The sequence below is a fragment of the Nuphar pumila genome, chromosome 14, assembly GCF_984573655.1.
Source record: "Nuphar pumila chromosome 14, dmNupPumi1.hap1.1, whole genome shotgun sequence".
Taxonomy (NCBI): domain Eukaryota; kingdom Viridiplantae; phylum Streptophyta; class Magnoliopsida; order Nymphaeales; family Nymphaeaceae; genus Nuphar; species Nuphar pumila.
Genome location: NC_143262.1, coordinates 18075878 through 18088259, shown reverse-complemented (window position 1 = coordinate 18088259; position 12382 = coordinate 18075878). Strand labels below are relative to the sequence as shown.

Genomic DNA, 12382 nt, shown 5'->3' with positions numbered 1-12382 from the left:
ATATCCGAAGGACATTAAGTGGGGCCTTAAACCAGGATTGATGGCCCATTCGCTTCAGAAAGATCATTGCAGTTCAAAAAAGGATAATTAAGTTTTTACTTTTCAGCTCAAGTCAAATAAGCACAAATTTGTGTTTTACATGACCATGCCAGAAATAGAGCCAGCACAATATCAGTTATAGTTCTTGCATATATTAAAACAGCAGTTCCAAGCTGTAGTTCTGACAAAAGTTGAGAATCATCTATTGATGTTTTTGCACAACCTAGGTCATCTATGGTCAATAACCCAGTAGGTTTTCCAGCAACTAATTTCCAATCAAGCCACAGTAATATAGTTCAAATGATTCTTCTGCACAAGCCATATAAACAGGAGCAATAGCCAGACATTCTTCTTTGGCCCAGGTTGAGAAATAGCCTATGGTGGGACTTCAACCCGAGAATCCTTGTTTAAGATAGTACAACTCTAACTGGAAGCTATTTCACACATCACAATCAAGGGAAAACTTGCCATTCAAAGAAAGAGAAACTTTACTTTTTCTTTTGGATTTCTCAGGGCCACTACTTTCCAACATGCAGATGAAATATAAGGTGGTTTACTAAGCATCATTAAGGGAAAAAAAAGTAATAAACAAAACTAGGACAAGTTAATGTACTTCACCTGTGGATTTGGAACGTAGAGATTGTTCTCCTTGTACTTGATTCTGGACACATCGTCAACACCAGCAGTGCCACTTAGTGTCATTGGTGTTGTGACCGCATATCCAGCAGGATTAGTGTAACTTCCATAGCCCATTGGACTAGCAGCAGGAATGGGCTTATACTGTGCAGGTGCATATTTCAGACCACCTGGAGCAAGGTGGGAGGTACCCCCTGGCATTATCAGGTAACTGCTGCCTGCTGATGCATGAGGATATCCAGGGCTGCCAGAAAAACTAGGCATTGCCATAGGTGGCACATATAATGGTGATAAATATTGTCGGTATGGAATGAAATTTGGAAATTGGGGCAAATGAACTCCAGCAGGTTGTGAATACATTGGTGTCATCTGTTGCTGCTGCACCATGGAGACCGTGGATGCAGTAGCACCATTTGTATGTGTATTCAGGGTCTGAAAAAAATAAGGGCAGGGCTGCTTAAATAACAAAAGTACAGAGAAATTTGTCATAATCCATGTCATATGCAATAAATACAAAAATAAACCAACCAAAACCAACATAAATTTCAACTGCAATGAAAAGAATGTTCAGTTCTCCATCATCTTACTAAACCAAATAGCAAAGCCATTTTTTTACATTTTCTCATGGTGTACTCTTCTTCTGAAAAGTACTGGAAAATGAACAAAACTCAACATAAAAATCCTGGTTTGGACATTTATGCAGAGTTAATGGAGTCCAGGAATCTGCACAAAATGTTTTGGAGTGCTAGTTTACATGTGCAACACAAAATTGTGGCCATCTGACTCCACAGCCAGACCATCATTTTCCTTTAGAAGTGGGGGTTAACGAAGGATTATTATGCAATCCAAAGTACATGTAACCAGACAACAGGAGGATTGGACTAGGATATCCTTTTCTGGAGTTTCCTCCATGAAACCAGCCAACAGACATTGTAAAAGAAATTGAGCAAATTTTGGTGGAGATTAAAAACATCCTAGCGAAAAATATGTAGGTTTTGGCAAATAATCTATAGAACTTATGCTGACCATGGTTAATCACCTCCTGTGGCAATGTCATTCCCTGATCTCTCACATTCTCATCCATAGCCTGTCTGAAAAATGGTGTGTCATAATCTGTTGGATGGTCGTAAGCCTGAATCTGCAGAAGCAGAAAAAATGAATGATGAGAAAGGCTTAAGAGGAAGAAGTAAAGATTCAATTTTGACAGAAAATTCAAAATGACTTTAAGTTGCCAAAGTAAAATGAAACAAGAAGGAAAACCAGAAAAGCATGCAAACAGAGCAAGAGCATTATTTTATTGCTCAAAAGAAGAAAAAAAAGGTAACAGCAGAGACTTTATAAGGTGACATTGTTGTTTTGATTATTCCAGTCACTTGATTTGCAAAAAAATAAGCATTCCACCATGCTGCAAGTAGCAAATTATTTCTTTTTCTCAACCAATCAGAAGAGACCCGGGAACTTCTATACAGATTCAAAAGCATAGAATGGAAAAAAATACGGGTTCCATGAAATTGATATAATGCTCCATAAACGTAACAAATCTAATGAACAACATAAATAGATTTAGACTAATAACGGTTAACATTTCTATATGGTGGAACTGTCACCTTCAAGAGCATTATGTGAATGCTAGTGAAAATGATGTTTACCATGGAAATCAAAAAGCTCTTACATATTCTTGAAAGCTTGCTCCCTCAAAGGCTGCTGTAGAAGCAGGAAGCTAAGTGTTACAGAAGCCCGCTTCCCAGATATTGAAGCATGCTTCCAAGAACAACAGAATAACAATGTCCACACAATCACATCCCACAATGTGTATTTTCATTTTTCATAGATGCACAGGTCTTTTAGGTAACTACCAAAACCATTAGACACTTAGTTTCTTATTACAAGAAGATTTAAACAACTTTCTCAACAGTTTGGTTAGTTAATCTAGAACAATAATGATGTATCATATAGCATGACAGTTTTTGCCTTCAACTTCTGAAACCTAACTTCTTAATTTGGATCCTAGGTTCTTAGTTCGTTCTCTTCCCATATCACATAGATTTTGAAAGTCATTGCCTTCTGCTAATAGGAACCACATTAAAAAAAAGGAAAATGAATGAATTTTTGAATGAGACTAAAAATTAATGATGAATAATTTTGGCAAACTAGACTGACCGGAAAACTTTGGAGATGGGAAGGATCCTGTTCTTGCAGCTCTGCTAGTCCATAGGAAGAGGAACTGTGGACTTGGACTAGTCCAATATTTGCATAGTTCTCCAAGTTCTGCATGTTTGATGTCTCTTTTCCCTCTGGCAATGGGGATTCAGATGAAACAGGGGACGGAGAATGAGATCCAGATATGCCAGGTTGATCAGCCTGCGAAACTACCTGGTCACCTGAGATCCCTCCAGGATTAACCACAGCATCGTCTGTTGAACTGCACAAAAGGACCAGAGTCAGTTCATTCACCAAAGACTGATATAAACTATAAGATAAGAGACACCAGAGAAGAAAGAGTTATAATTTAACTCAAGCTTTCATATTCAAGTCAAGCAACACAGTCACAGTATTGATCTTGCTGAGTAATTGGCAAAGGTTGTCTAAGTTGTCCTTCAAAATGGTTATTTCTTAAGAAAACATTGTGATTGTAACAATTTTCATCCCAATATATTTGTTTACAGTTTTCTATTGTACTCTGATGATTGGAAAAAAAAAGGTCATTCATCAAAGAGATTCAACAAAACAAGAAATGGGCATCAAAATGGTGCAAAATATGAAAAGAAAATCAAACAATACATAACATTGCTTGATAAAAATAATATAGCATTACATAAAATAGAAAAAAAAACAGAGTTCGAGCTAGTTTTTCTTTGCAAGCATAACAGACAACCGGTCCAATCGTTCATTTTCTCATACGACTGGCCTGTTTTTGTCATACTGCTCATATGTTACACTATGGATAGAAAAGGTGAGAAATAAAGGCATACTAAATGACACTGATAGTGGCACAAACCTTGCAGATGGCACAACTTTTGCTTCTTCACTTTCCGTAGACTCCCAATTCCCAGGAGTGAAGATCTTGTTAGCATCAAATGCTGCTTCAAAGCTTCCAAAGGTCAATCGTGTCAGGTCAGACTCTGGTACCCTAAGATGAGCTGGTATAATCACATGCTGATATTCACCAACATTTGTTTGTGAAAGCTTTTCTACCAAGTGGTTAACTTCCTCTTGCTGCCTAACTAAGCTACCACTAGCTGATGAAATGCTGGCAGCAGTTGTCTCAACTACAGGGGTGCTAACGACTGGCTTTTGGCTCAAAGATTTAGGCTTCCATTCCATATTAGTTGCCGGTACTGAAAAATAACAAAACAAAGGCACACACAAGTCATTGTCAAGTTCTGAAAATTATGAGGATAAAATATGAAAACACCAACACACAAAGATAGTATGTATTGACATACTCAAGGTAATGCCCTCTCTCTCAGGTAGGGCTCGTAAATAAACCGATCAGTTCGCGATTCAGCACGGTTCGACTGGTCACAAGCTCGTTCGTGATCAGCTCATATGGCTGGCAAGCCGAGCCACGAGCAGCTCATTTAGCTTAAACGAGTCGAGCCCAAACACAGGGTGTTCGGCTTGGCTCAGAGCAGGTGAGCTCATATAGATAAAAATATATATATTTTTATGTGTGGTATATACTTTAAGTGTAATATATAAAGATAAGGATACAATATATATACATATAGATAGATAGATAGATAAAGAGAAGGATGAAATATATATATATAGATAGATAGATAGATAAAGAGAAGAATTCATGTAAAATATGCTATTAAGTTTAATATAAAAAATATATATGTTTCAACTTTCAAGTGTATATAGAAAATATATATTCCATGTATAAATAACATGGATTTTTTTTACACAAGCCAGCACGTGTTCAGCTCGCCTCGTTCAGGGATGAGCCGAGCTTGAGCCCGGATTGGCTGAACACGACCCGAATCACGAGCTCAGTCCACTGGTAAATGAGCCATGCCCGAACATGCCCTGTTCGGTTCATTTGGCTCATTTACCAGTCCTACTCTCAGGTAAGTAATTATGACACTGTCTAGAGCTTTTAACATTCCATAAATTATTTTTCATGGAACAAAAGTAGATCAATCTCTGAACAAATCTCTATAAAAAAATCAACCAAAAGGGCATCTGAATATGTTTTTTTTATGGTGACTAGAAAATCATAGTGGGAAGGCCCAAGTCCTTATAAGTCACAATATGGATATTCGGAACCAGGGTTACCACAAGCGCCATAGGGCATGGGGAAGCACGCTTCCCCCAAGCGTGTTTCGGAAGCGTGAAACGTGTCTAAAACGTGCTGGGAAGAGCCAAAAAATTGAGAACCCCTCGCTTCCCCTTCTTTTTTCATTTTTTTGTGTTATTATTTTTATTTTTCTTTATTTTTTCTCTTTTTTCCTTTCCCCTCGCTTCCTAAGTCGCTTCCGAGACGATTCCTAGTTCGCTTCTAAGTCGTTCTGCGCTTCTCACTTCCTAAAATTTTGAAAGTGCCTTGGTTCTCGCTTCCGCTTCCCGAATCACTTCCCGCTCCCGCTTCCCCAACAGGTAACTCTGTTCGGAACATTCCCATGTATGTCACTGTAATACTAGAAATCAAAGATAATGGTATATTGAAATAGAAGCAGTCATATCTGATTTCACAAACTTAAATGTGTATAAAGCTCTTTAAAATTTCCAAATACAACAAAAATCAACACTATATGACAAATTCAGATAATGAAACATAGATTGGCAGTCAGAATTTAAGAGACAGGTCTGTACAATTCAGGTGATTTACACCATGTCAGTTGTCTACATAATTTTTTTTCAGCAACTCACCAAAAACCACCTAAAATTTCAGGTAGAAGAAAAAAATAAGAATTTAAATCATATTCTACTTTATTGGAGAATAAAGTTCTAAGCTGCCGATATGAAAGACAATTTTTAAAGTTCAAGGTGACACTAGAGGTGCCTTCAAAAGCTAAAATAAAACCTGGAGTTTTCCTCAACTAACTCAACACATGGGAGTTTAATATCCGTTCAATACCTCTGAAAATGTCAAACAGAGCCCAGCTATGAAAACTGCAACCATAGGAACTATCTAAAAGGTAACAAGATCATATGGTCGTGTCTTTGGGCCAGAACTGCTACAGCCTTGCACAGATGAAGATGGAAGGTCAAGATGTGTGCTTGACTTTATGTTTCATGTCATTTTTGTGGCATCCTAAATGTCTTGCATAGTATGTACAGCTCATGAGGAACGCGTCCAGTTTAATGTGACCATACCTGAAGTCCTGAGCTGTTATTGAGTTAAAAGACCGTGTATTCTACAGAGCATTAATGTTGTATCATGGCGTCAATAATGTGGTTTGGTCCTTCGGTTCTAAACAATTATTCTGGGATTAAGTAGGTTCTCAATCAAAAGGCATACATGTCCCATAGGTCAATGCCGTTAAGCGTGAACTTTCCCCATCTTGTATTTGTTCAGGAGGTTGTCCCATTTGATATAATAAGCACTTAATCATACTGTTGCAATCTGGCTACAATGCCTAACTTATATATGTTTCCCTTCATGTTTATGTATCCCATTTGCAGGTTCCTCTGAGAATTTGCATCATCAGTGCATCAAAGTGTGACACCATCACTTGCCAAGTTCCACCACCAGGACACTGACATATCTTGGTGCCGCAAAAGCATAACAACAATGGTTCGGGCACTTACAAGACACAGGGAACACAATGAACATTGAGTTTTCTATGTTCAAATTTTGAAAAAATTCAGTGTCCAGCACTACAGCATAACATTTGTATTTGGGTATTCAGTAAAAAGAAAAAAGGTCAGAAGCGTCTAAACTTGAAACTGTGTCAATGCTGAAAATCCTCTTTAACAAGCTACAGTAGGCATCGAGCTGCTGTACAAACATATCTTATAAAGCACACTTTAGTTTAACATCAAATCAAAATAAGCAAGCAATTTTACTGAGATTATGAAAAGGCGAAAAAAAAACAAATGTAAGTTGCAAAACCATACCTTTTTGATGACCAGCATGTTGTTGATGAGCCCTGGGGCCATATTGATTGCCCACAATAGGCCGACTGACAGACAAACCAGGCAAAACAGATTTGTGTGCAGCCGGTTGACTGTATTGATCACTCTTGGCCACTGATGCAGCATTCCCAGAGGATGAGGTTGTTGGCGGCATATCCTTCGCCAGAATTGGAACAGAGAAGGAATTACTTGAAACAGATGAACGAGTAGTAGAATTTTCAGATGATTGACGGTGAGCACCAACTATTCCAACTTCACGTTTAATTGTTCCAACTATTCCAGCTAATTGAGGATTACGAGATGGAACATGAACTGGGTCCTTCGATGAAGAATAAACCCCTGCCACAGAAATAGTTGATGCCAATGATTCAGAATGTCGTTCAGAATTTAGCGTATGTCCTACTCTCAACAATGAGGTTGAGACAGATGCCCCTCCGCTTTCTGATGGCAAACGATTTCCGCACACATGATGTGAACCAGAATCAGAAGCCCCAAGGGACTCTTGAGATGGAATCTGACACCCTGAGTTCCCATTGGAATCGTTCTTTTGATCAGTTAATTCTCCCGGAGAGCTACAGAAAGATGAAGAAATAGAAGATGAGCATCTAAGTGCACATATGAAGAGGAATACAATCTAGTAGCAGTAATAAGATGAATAATAGGATAGTCCTTTGTATGGCATCCCTTCTTCATTAAAATAAATATCAGATAAAAGGAGAAAGATTTTTTATATTCAGAAAATGTAGCTGACCGCAGTCTCCATATATGGAAACCGGATAAAAGATGAAAAAAAATGTTCAGCTGCCGGAGGCATCAAACTCTAGAACCAGTACCACTAGTTTTGACTTTGGACAACCTGGGAAGCCTATAGTCACCTTGCATGATTCAATTGATTACTTAACTGATAAGAGAAATAAGCTGAAGCACAATTGGCCCAGCTGCTGCAGCTAAGAGCATTTGTGAGAGTTGCTTGTGGGTCTAGGTTGTCAACCTTTAAAAGGTTGCCTCTAAAATATATAATAGGGTGGGGTCATAGAGCTACATTTGAATTGGAAGAGCCATTGTCATCAAGGATGAGGTTGCATGTTGCAGAATGACAAGTGCTCAAAGACCCCTCTATGCAAGGTAGGATTATTTGAACCAAAATAGAACCAGTATACTAAGAAGGCTGGTAAATGAATAATTGGTGGCAGGTCACAATAACCAGGCAGAGAACCAGTCGCTTGGTTAGGATCACAAGCTGCCATAGATATGAAATAGGCTGTCACCCGGTGTGGTCAATGCACCCAGTGTCATATATGTCCAAATTTTGGACTTAAAAAAAAAAAGTGCCTGATAAAATGGGCTTTAGAGGATTAGGGCAAAACATTTTCGCCCTCTCTCCTCTGTGAGCCTAAGTCTGTGACACCCCGACGCCGGTGACGCCTACGAGCTGCCACCGTCCAGCTAGCGCGACGCTTACTCTCTATCTCCAAGGTACGCATTCTCTCTCTGATTCTCTCCTTCAATCTATCTCTCAATCTTTCTCTCCAGTCGTCTCTCAATCTCTCGGCTACCTCTCTCTATATATTGTTCCCCTTTTTCATATTGTGTGCTTCTCTCTCTTTCAACTCAATATCTTTCTCCTTTACTGTGTACCTCTCTCTCTCTCAATCTCGGCTAAACACTGTTGTTGCCCATTTTTTAAAACAATATTTACCCATTTTAGGGAAAACTCAGTTCGGTTGGCTCATTGTCTTGAAAATCTATCTTTTAAGAGTTTTTACATGTAAAAACTATGTAATATAAACATTATATATAGATATATTATACATAATATATCTGTTGGGACGTTGCAAGTTCAAATCCTAATCATATGGCCGTATGGGGGTCTGTCAAAAAATATTTTGTTGCCTTAAGCAGCTATTTTGCAAAACATGTTGGCTATCTCAGCTCACCGAACCCAATTAATGAGCCGAACTCAGTTTTCACAAGTCCAGCCAAGCCCAAACTCAATTTTCACAAGCCCAGCCAAGCCAAACCTGGTTTTTCCTGTGACATTTGGTTGCTTATAATGTGTATTATTTGTTGATGACTTGATGTTGGGTAATTTGATTGTTATTACTTATTTTGTTACTTAAAATTTGGTTGAATACTCATATTTTTATTACTAACTTACCACTAGTCTACTATTGTTATTGTTAAATACTTAGATATTTTTAAATTTTGTTATTGTTACTAGTTAAAATTTTAGTAACATACTAGTCTAGAGCCTAAAATTTGTTAAAGTTTTGTTACTAGTTAAATACTTGCATAGATCAAATTGCATTAATGTTATTTGTTATATATTTTTCTCGTACCTTTCGGTATTTATTTATATGTACGGTACTACTACTAGTCTACTATTGTATATGTTAATGACCCATAATTGATTTTAATATAACATTTTTTTGTTTTCAGGACAAAAATGACGGATAAAGAGAAAGGACTTGTGTCATCCTCATCCTCATCCCCACATGTGAGTTTTGTTGCTAGTGTTGTTGGTAGTTGTAGTAGGAGTATTGATTCAAGTTCGTTAGCTGCAACATGTGATGATGGAAGGCCACTATGGGCACATGTGGATAAGCTTGCAAAACTGCAAAAGGTGGTAGAAACAAGAGATTTTGATGCAAGCCTTGTGAAAGAGATTTTGTTGGGTTTTACACAAGAGTTAAGGTTCATTTGTTGAAGATACCAGGACATGGCATTTCAGGATGCAAAAGAGTTGATGAGTCAATGCGAAGACAATACAAAATGAATATGAGAAGAGAAAGACAATGAATAATTCTTGTGCAATTAGTGTACAATTTTTAAGTCACCAAGAAGATGCACAAAAAAAAGTGAATGTAGCAGGTAGAGAAAGAGGAATGATACAAGCATCATTTAATACATATGGAAGGGAGGAGATGGATATAAAAGTAAGGAGATATTTTTATTCTAGTTCATTTTCATTTAATGCAGCTAGAAATCCTTATTCAAAGGATTTAGTTACTTCTTTGGCAAATTGTAATTTGAGTGGCTATGTACCTACAAGCTCAGAAAAACTACGAATCGCACTTCTTTCAAAAGAGAAGGCAAATATTGAGAGATTGCTACAACAACAACAACAACTACGCCTTCATCCCAAAACAATTGGGGTCAGCGATATGAACCAAAAAAGAAATTCATTTTGGGTCTTCCACATGAATCCTTTTCCTCCAATCATTTTTATCCAATGCCATGTCCTCGGTGAGGTTCAAAGCATTCATATCCTTTCCTATCATCTCCATCCAAGTCTTCCTAGGCCTACCCCGACCTCTTTTAACTAATATATTTTCCCATTTCTCCAACCTTCTAACGGGAGCATCATTAGGCCTTCGCCGAATATGTCCAAACCACCGTAAACGATTCTCTCGCATCTTATTTTCAATGGGTGCAACACCTACCTTCTTACGTATCTCCTCATTCTGAATCTTATCTTTTATAGTGTTTCCACACATCCATCTAAGCATCCACATCTCAGCTACACTCATTTTTTGAATATGATGTCTCTTGGCAGCCCAACATTTCGTACCATATAGTAAAGCGGGTCTAATAGTCGTTCTATAAAACTTTTCCTTCAACCGCAATGGCATTCTAGGATCGCACAGCACTCCAGTTGCACTTTTCCATTTCATTCACCCAACCTTTATCCTATGATTTACATCTCCATCAATTTCTCCATACTTTTGAATGATGGATCCCAAATATTTGAAATAATCCCAGAGATTGCTAGAGACTAAAAAAAAAATCATGAGAACAAAACAGAGTTTTCATAGTTAATGATGGATGGACAGATATTCAAAGGCATCCACTAATTAATTTCATTGCTTCTTTACACAGTGACCCAGTATTCTTGAAAGCAGTTGATGCATCTGGGCAATATAAAAATGTTGAGTATTTGAAGAGATTGTTTATAGAAGTAATAAAAGAAACGGGTGATCAGAAAGTAGTGCAAATCATCACAAACAACGCTCCAGCTTGTAAAAGTGTTGCATTGAGTTTGGAGAGTGAATATCTTCATATTTTTTGGACTCCCTATGTAGCATACACCTTGAATCTGACCCTCAAGAGCATCCGTAACCCTAAAGAAGAAGAAAATTCACCAACATATGCTTTATGTTCATGGATTGAAAAATTAAAAAAATATCAAAAGCATTAGGAATTTTGTTGTCAACCACCATCATGCTAATGTTATATTCAGTGTTGTGAAAAACGTTAAGGCGTAGCGAGGCGCTCCACCAAAAACCGAGGCGAGGCGTAAGCCTCGAGACGTAAAGCGAAAGACTCAAATTTTTTTTTGAAAACTTTAAACAAATTCTAAAAAGATTTCCAAAAATACAAATAAATAAAGAAACGTTTTATTGATGAAATAACAACCAATAAGAAATAGAAAATCTCAAATAAGTATTAAAAAATATGAGATTAACATATAAAAGTAATTAAAAACTGATTATATAACTGAAAAATATATGAGATTAACCAAAAAAGTTAAAATTTACTAAGAAACTAATTACATAACTGAAATAACTGAAAAATATATGAGATTATTAACCTACAAAAGTTAAAATATATGAGATTATTCTAAAAAATATGAGATTAACCTATGTCACATGGGTGCGGGTGCGGGTGCGGGTGCGGGGATTCGGCACTTCCAAAAAACCCGGGTGCGGGGGTGCGGCAGGGGCAAAAATATAATATATATATATATATATATATATATATATATATATATATATGCGACGCGGGTTTTTTCAAATTTCATTTTATATACAGCTGCACGCACCCATTTCGCCAGGAGAACAAGAGAACAGTGGAAATCGTTTACTAAAAAGAACCATCATTATCATTTATTATGGAGAGAGAAAATCCTTTACGAAAAAGGATTGAAAAGGCAGCTGCTGTCAGCTGTCATTTATTGTGGAGAGAGAAAATCCTTTACGAAATTGAAAAGGCAGGAGCAGCAGTTGCTATCATTTATTGTGGAGAGAGAAAATCCTTTACGAAATTGAAAAGGTAGGAGCAGCAGCTGCTGTCATTTATTGTGGAGAGAGAAAATCCTTTACGAAATTGAAAAGGCAGGAGCAGCCGCTGCTGTCATTTATTGTGGAGAGAGAAAATCCTTTACGAAATTGAAAAGGCAGCTGCTAGCAGAAATTTTTAAAAAAAAAAAATTCGCAGCCCATTTCGTAGGGCAAATTTTTTTTTTTAAAAAAAATCCAAACAAAAATGGACCGAAATGATCCTGGGTGCGGTCAACGCACCCAGGATTGGGTTGACCGCACCCGGTGCCGCACCCGCATCCGCGTCGAGTCGCGTCGACGCAAGTGCGGCACCCTGCTAGCCGAATCCCTGTGACATAGAGATTAACATATAAAAGTAACTAAAAAATTATTACATAACTGAACAATATATGAGATTAACCAACAAAAGATAAAATATATTAAAAAACCGATTACATAACTGAAAAATATATGAGATTAACCAACAAAAGTTAAAATATATGAGATTATTCTAAAAAATATGAGATTAACATATAAAAGTAACTGAAAAACTGATTACATAACTGGAAAATATATGAGATTAA

The 12382-nt window shown here is 37.3% G+C and overlaps 1 protein-coding gene across 2 annotated transcripts in view; it reads right to left on the bottom strand.

The window, feature by feature from the left end:
- Window positions 1–12382, bottom strand: part of LOC149816535 (uncharacterized) — a 34613-nt gene that overhangs the window by 7969 nt on the left and 14262 nt on the right. The window contains exons 5-9 of one of the 2 annotated variants that reach the window (XM_089987450.1): window positions 6742–7331; window positions 3674–4013; window positions 2836–3097; window positions 1715–1813; window positions 658–1107 (exon numbers count right to left, since the gene is read on the bottom strand). In XM_089987450.1, coding sequence (XP_089843576.1) covers window positions 658–1107; window positions 1715–1813; window positions 2836–3097; window positions 3674–4013; window positions 6742–7331 — 1741 coding nt within the window. Of the gene's footprint in view, window positions 1–657; window positions 1129–1714; window positions 1814–2835; window positions 3098–3673; window positions 4014–6741; window positions 7332–12382 lie in introns of both variants that reach the window. The other variant, XM_089987449.1, reaches the window with a different exon arrangement.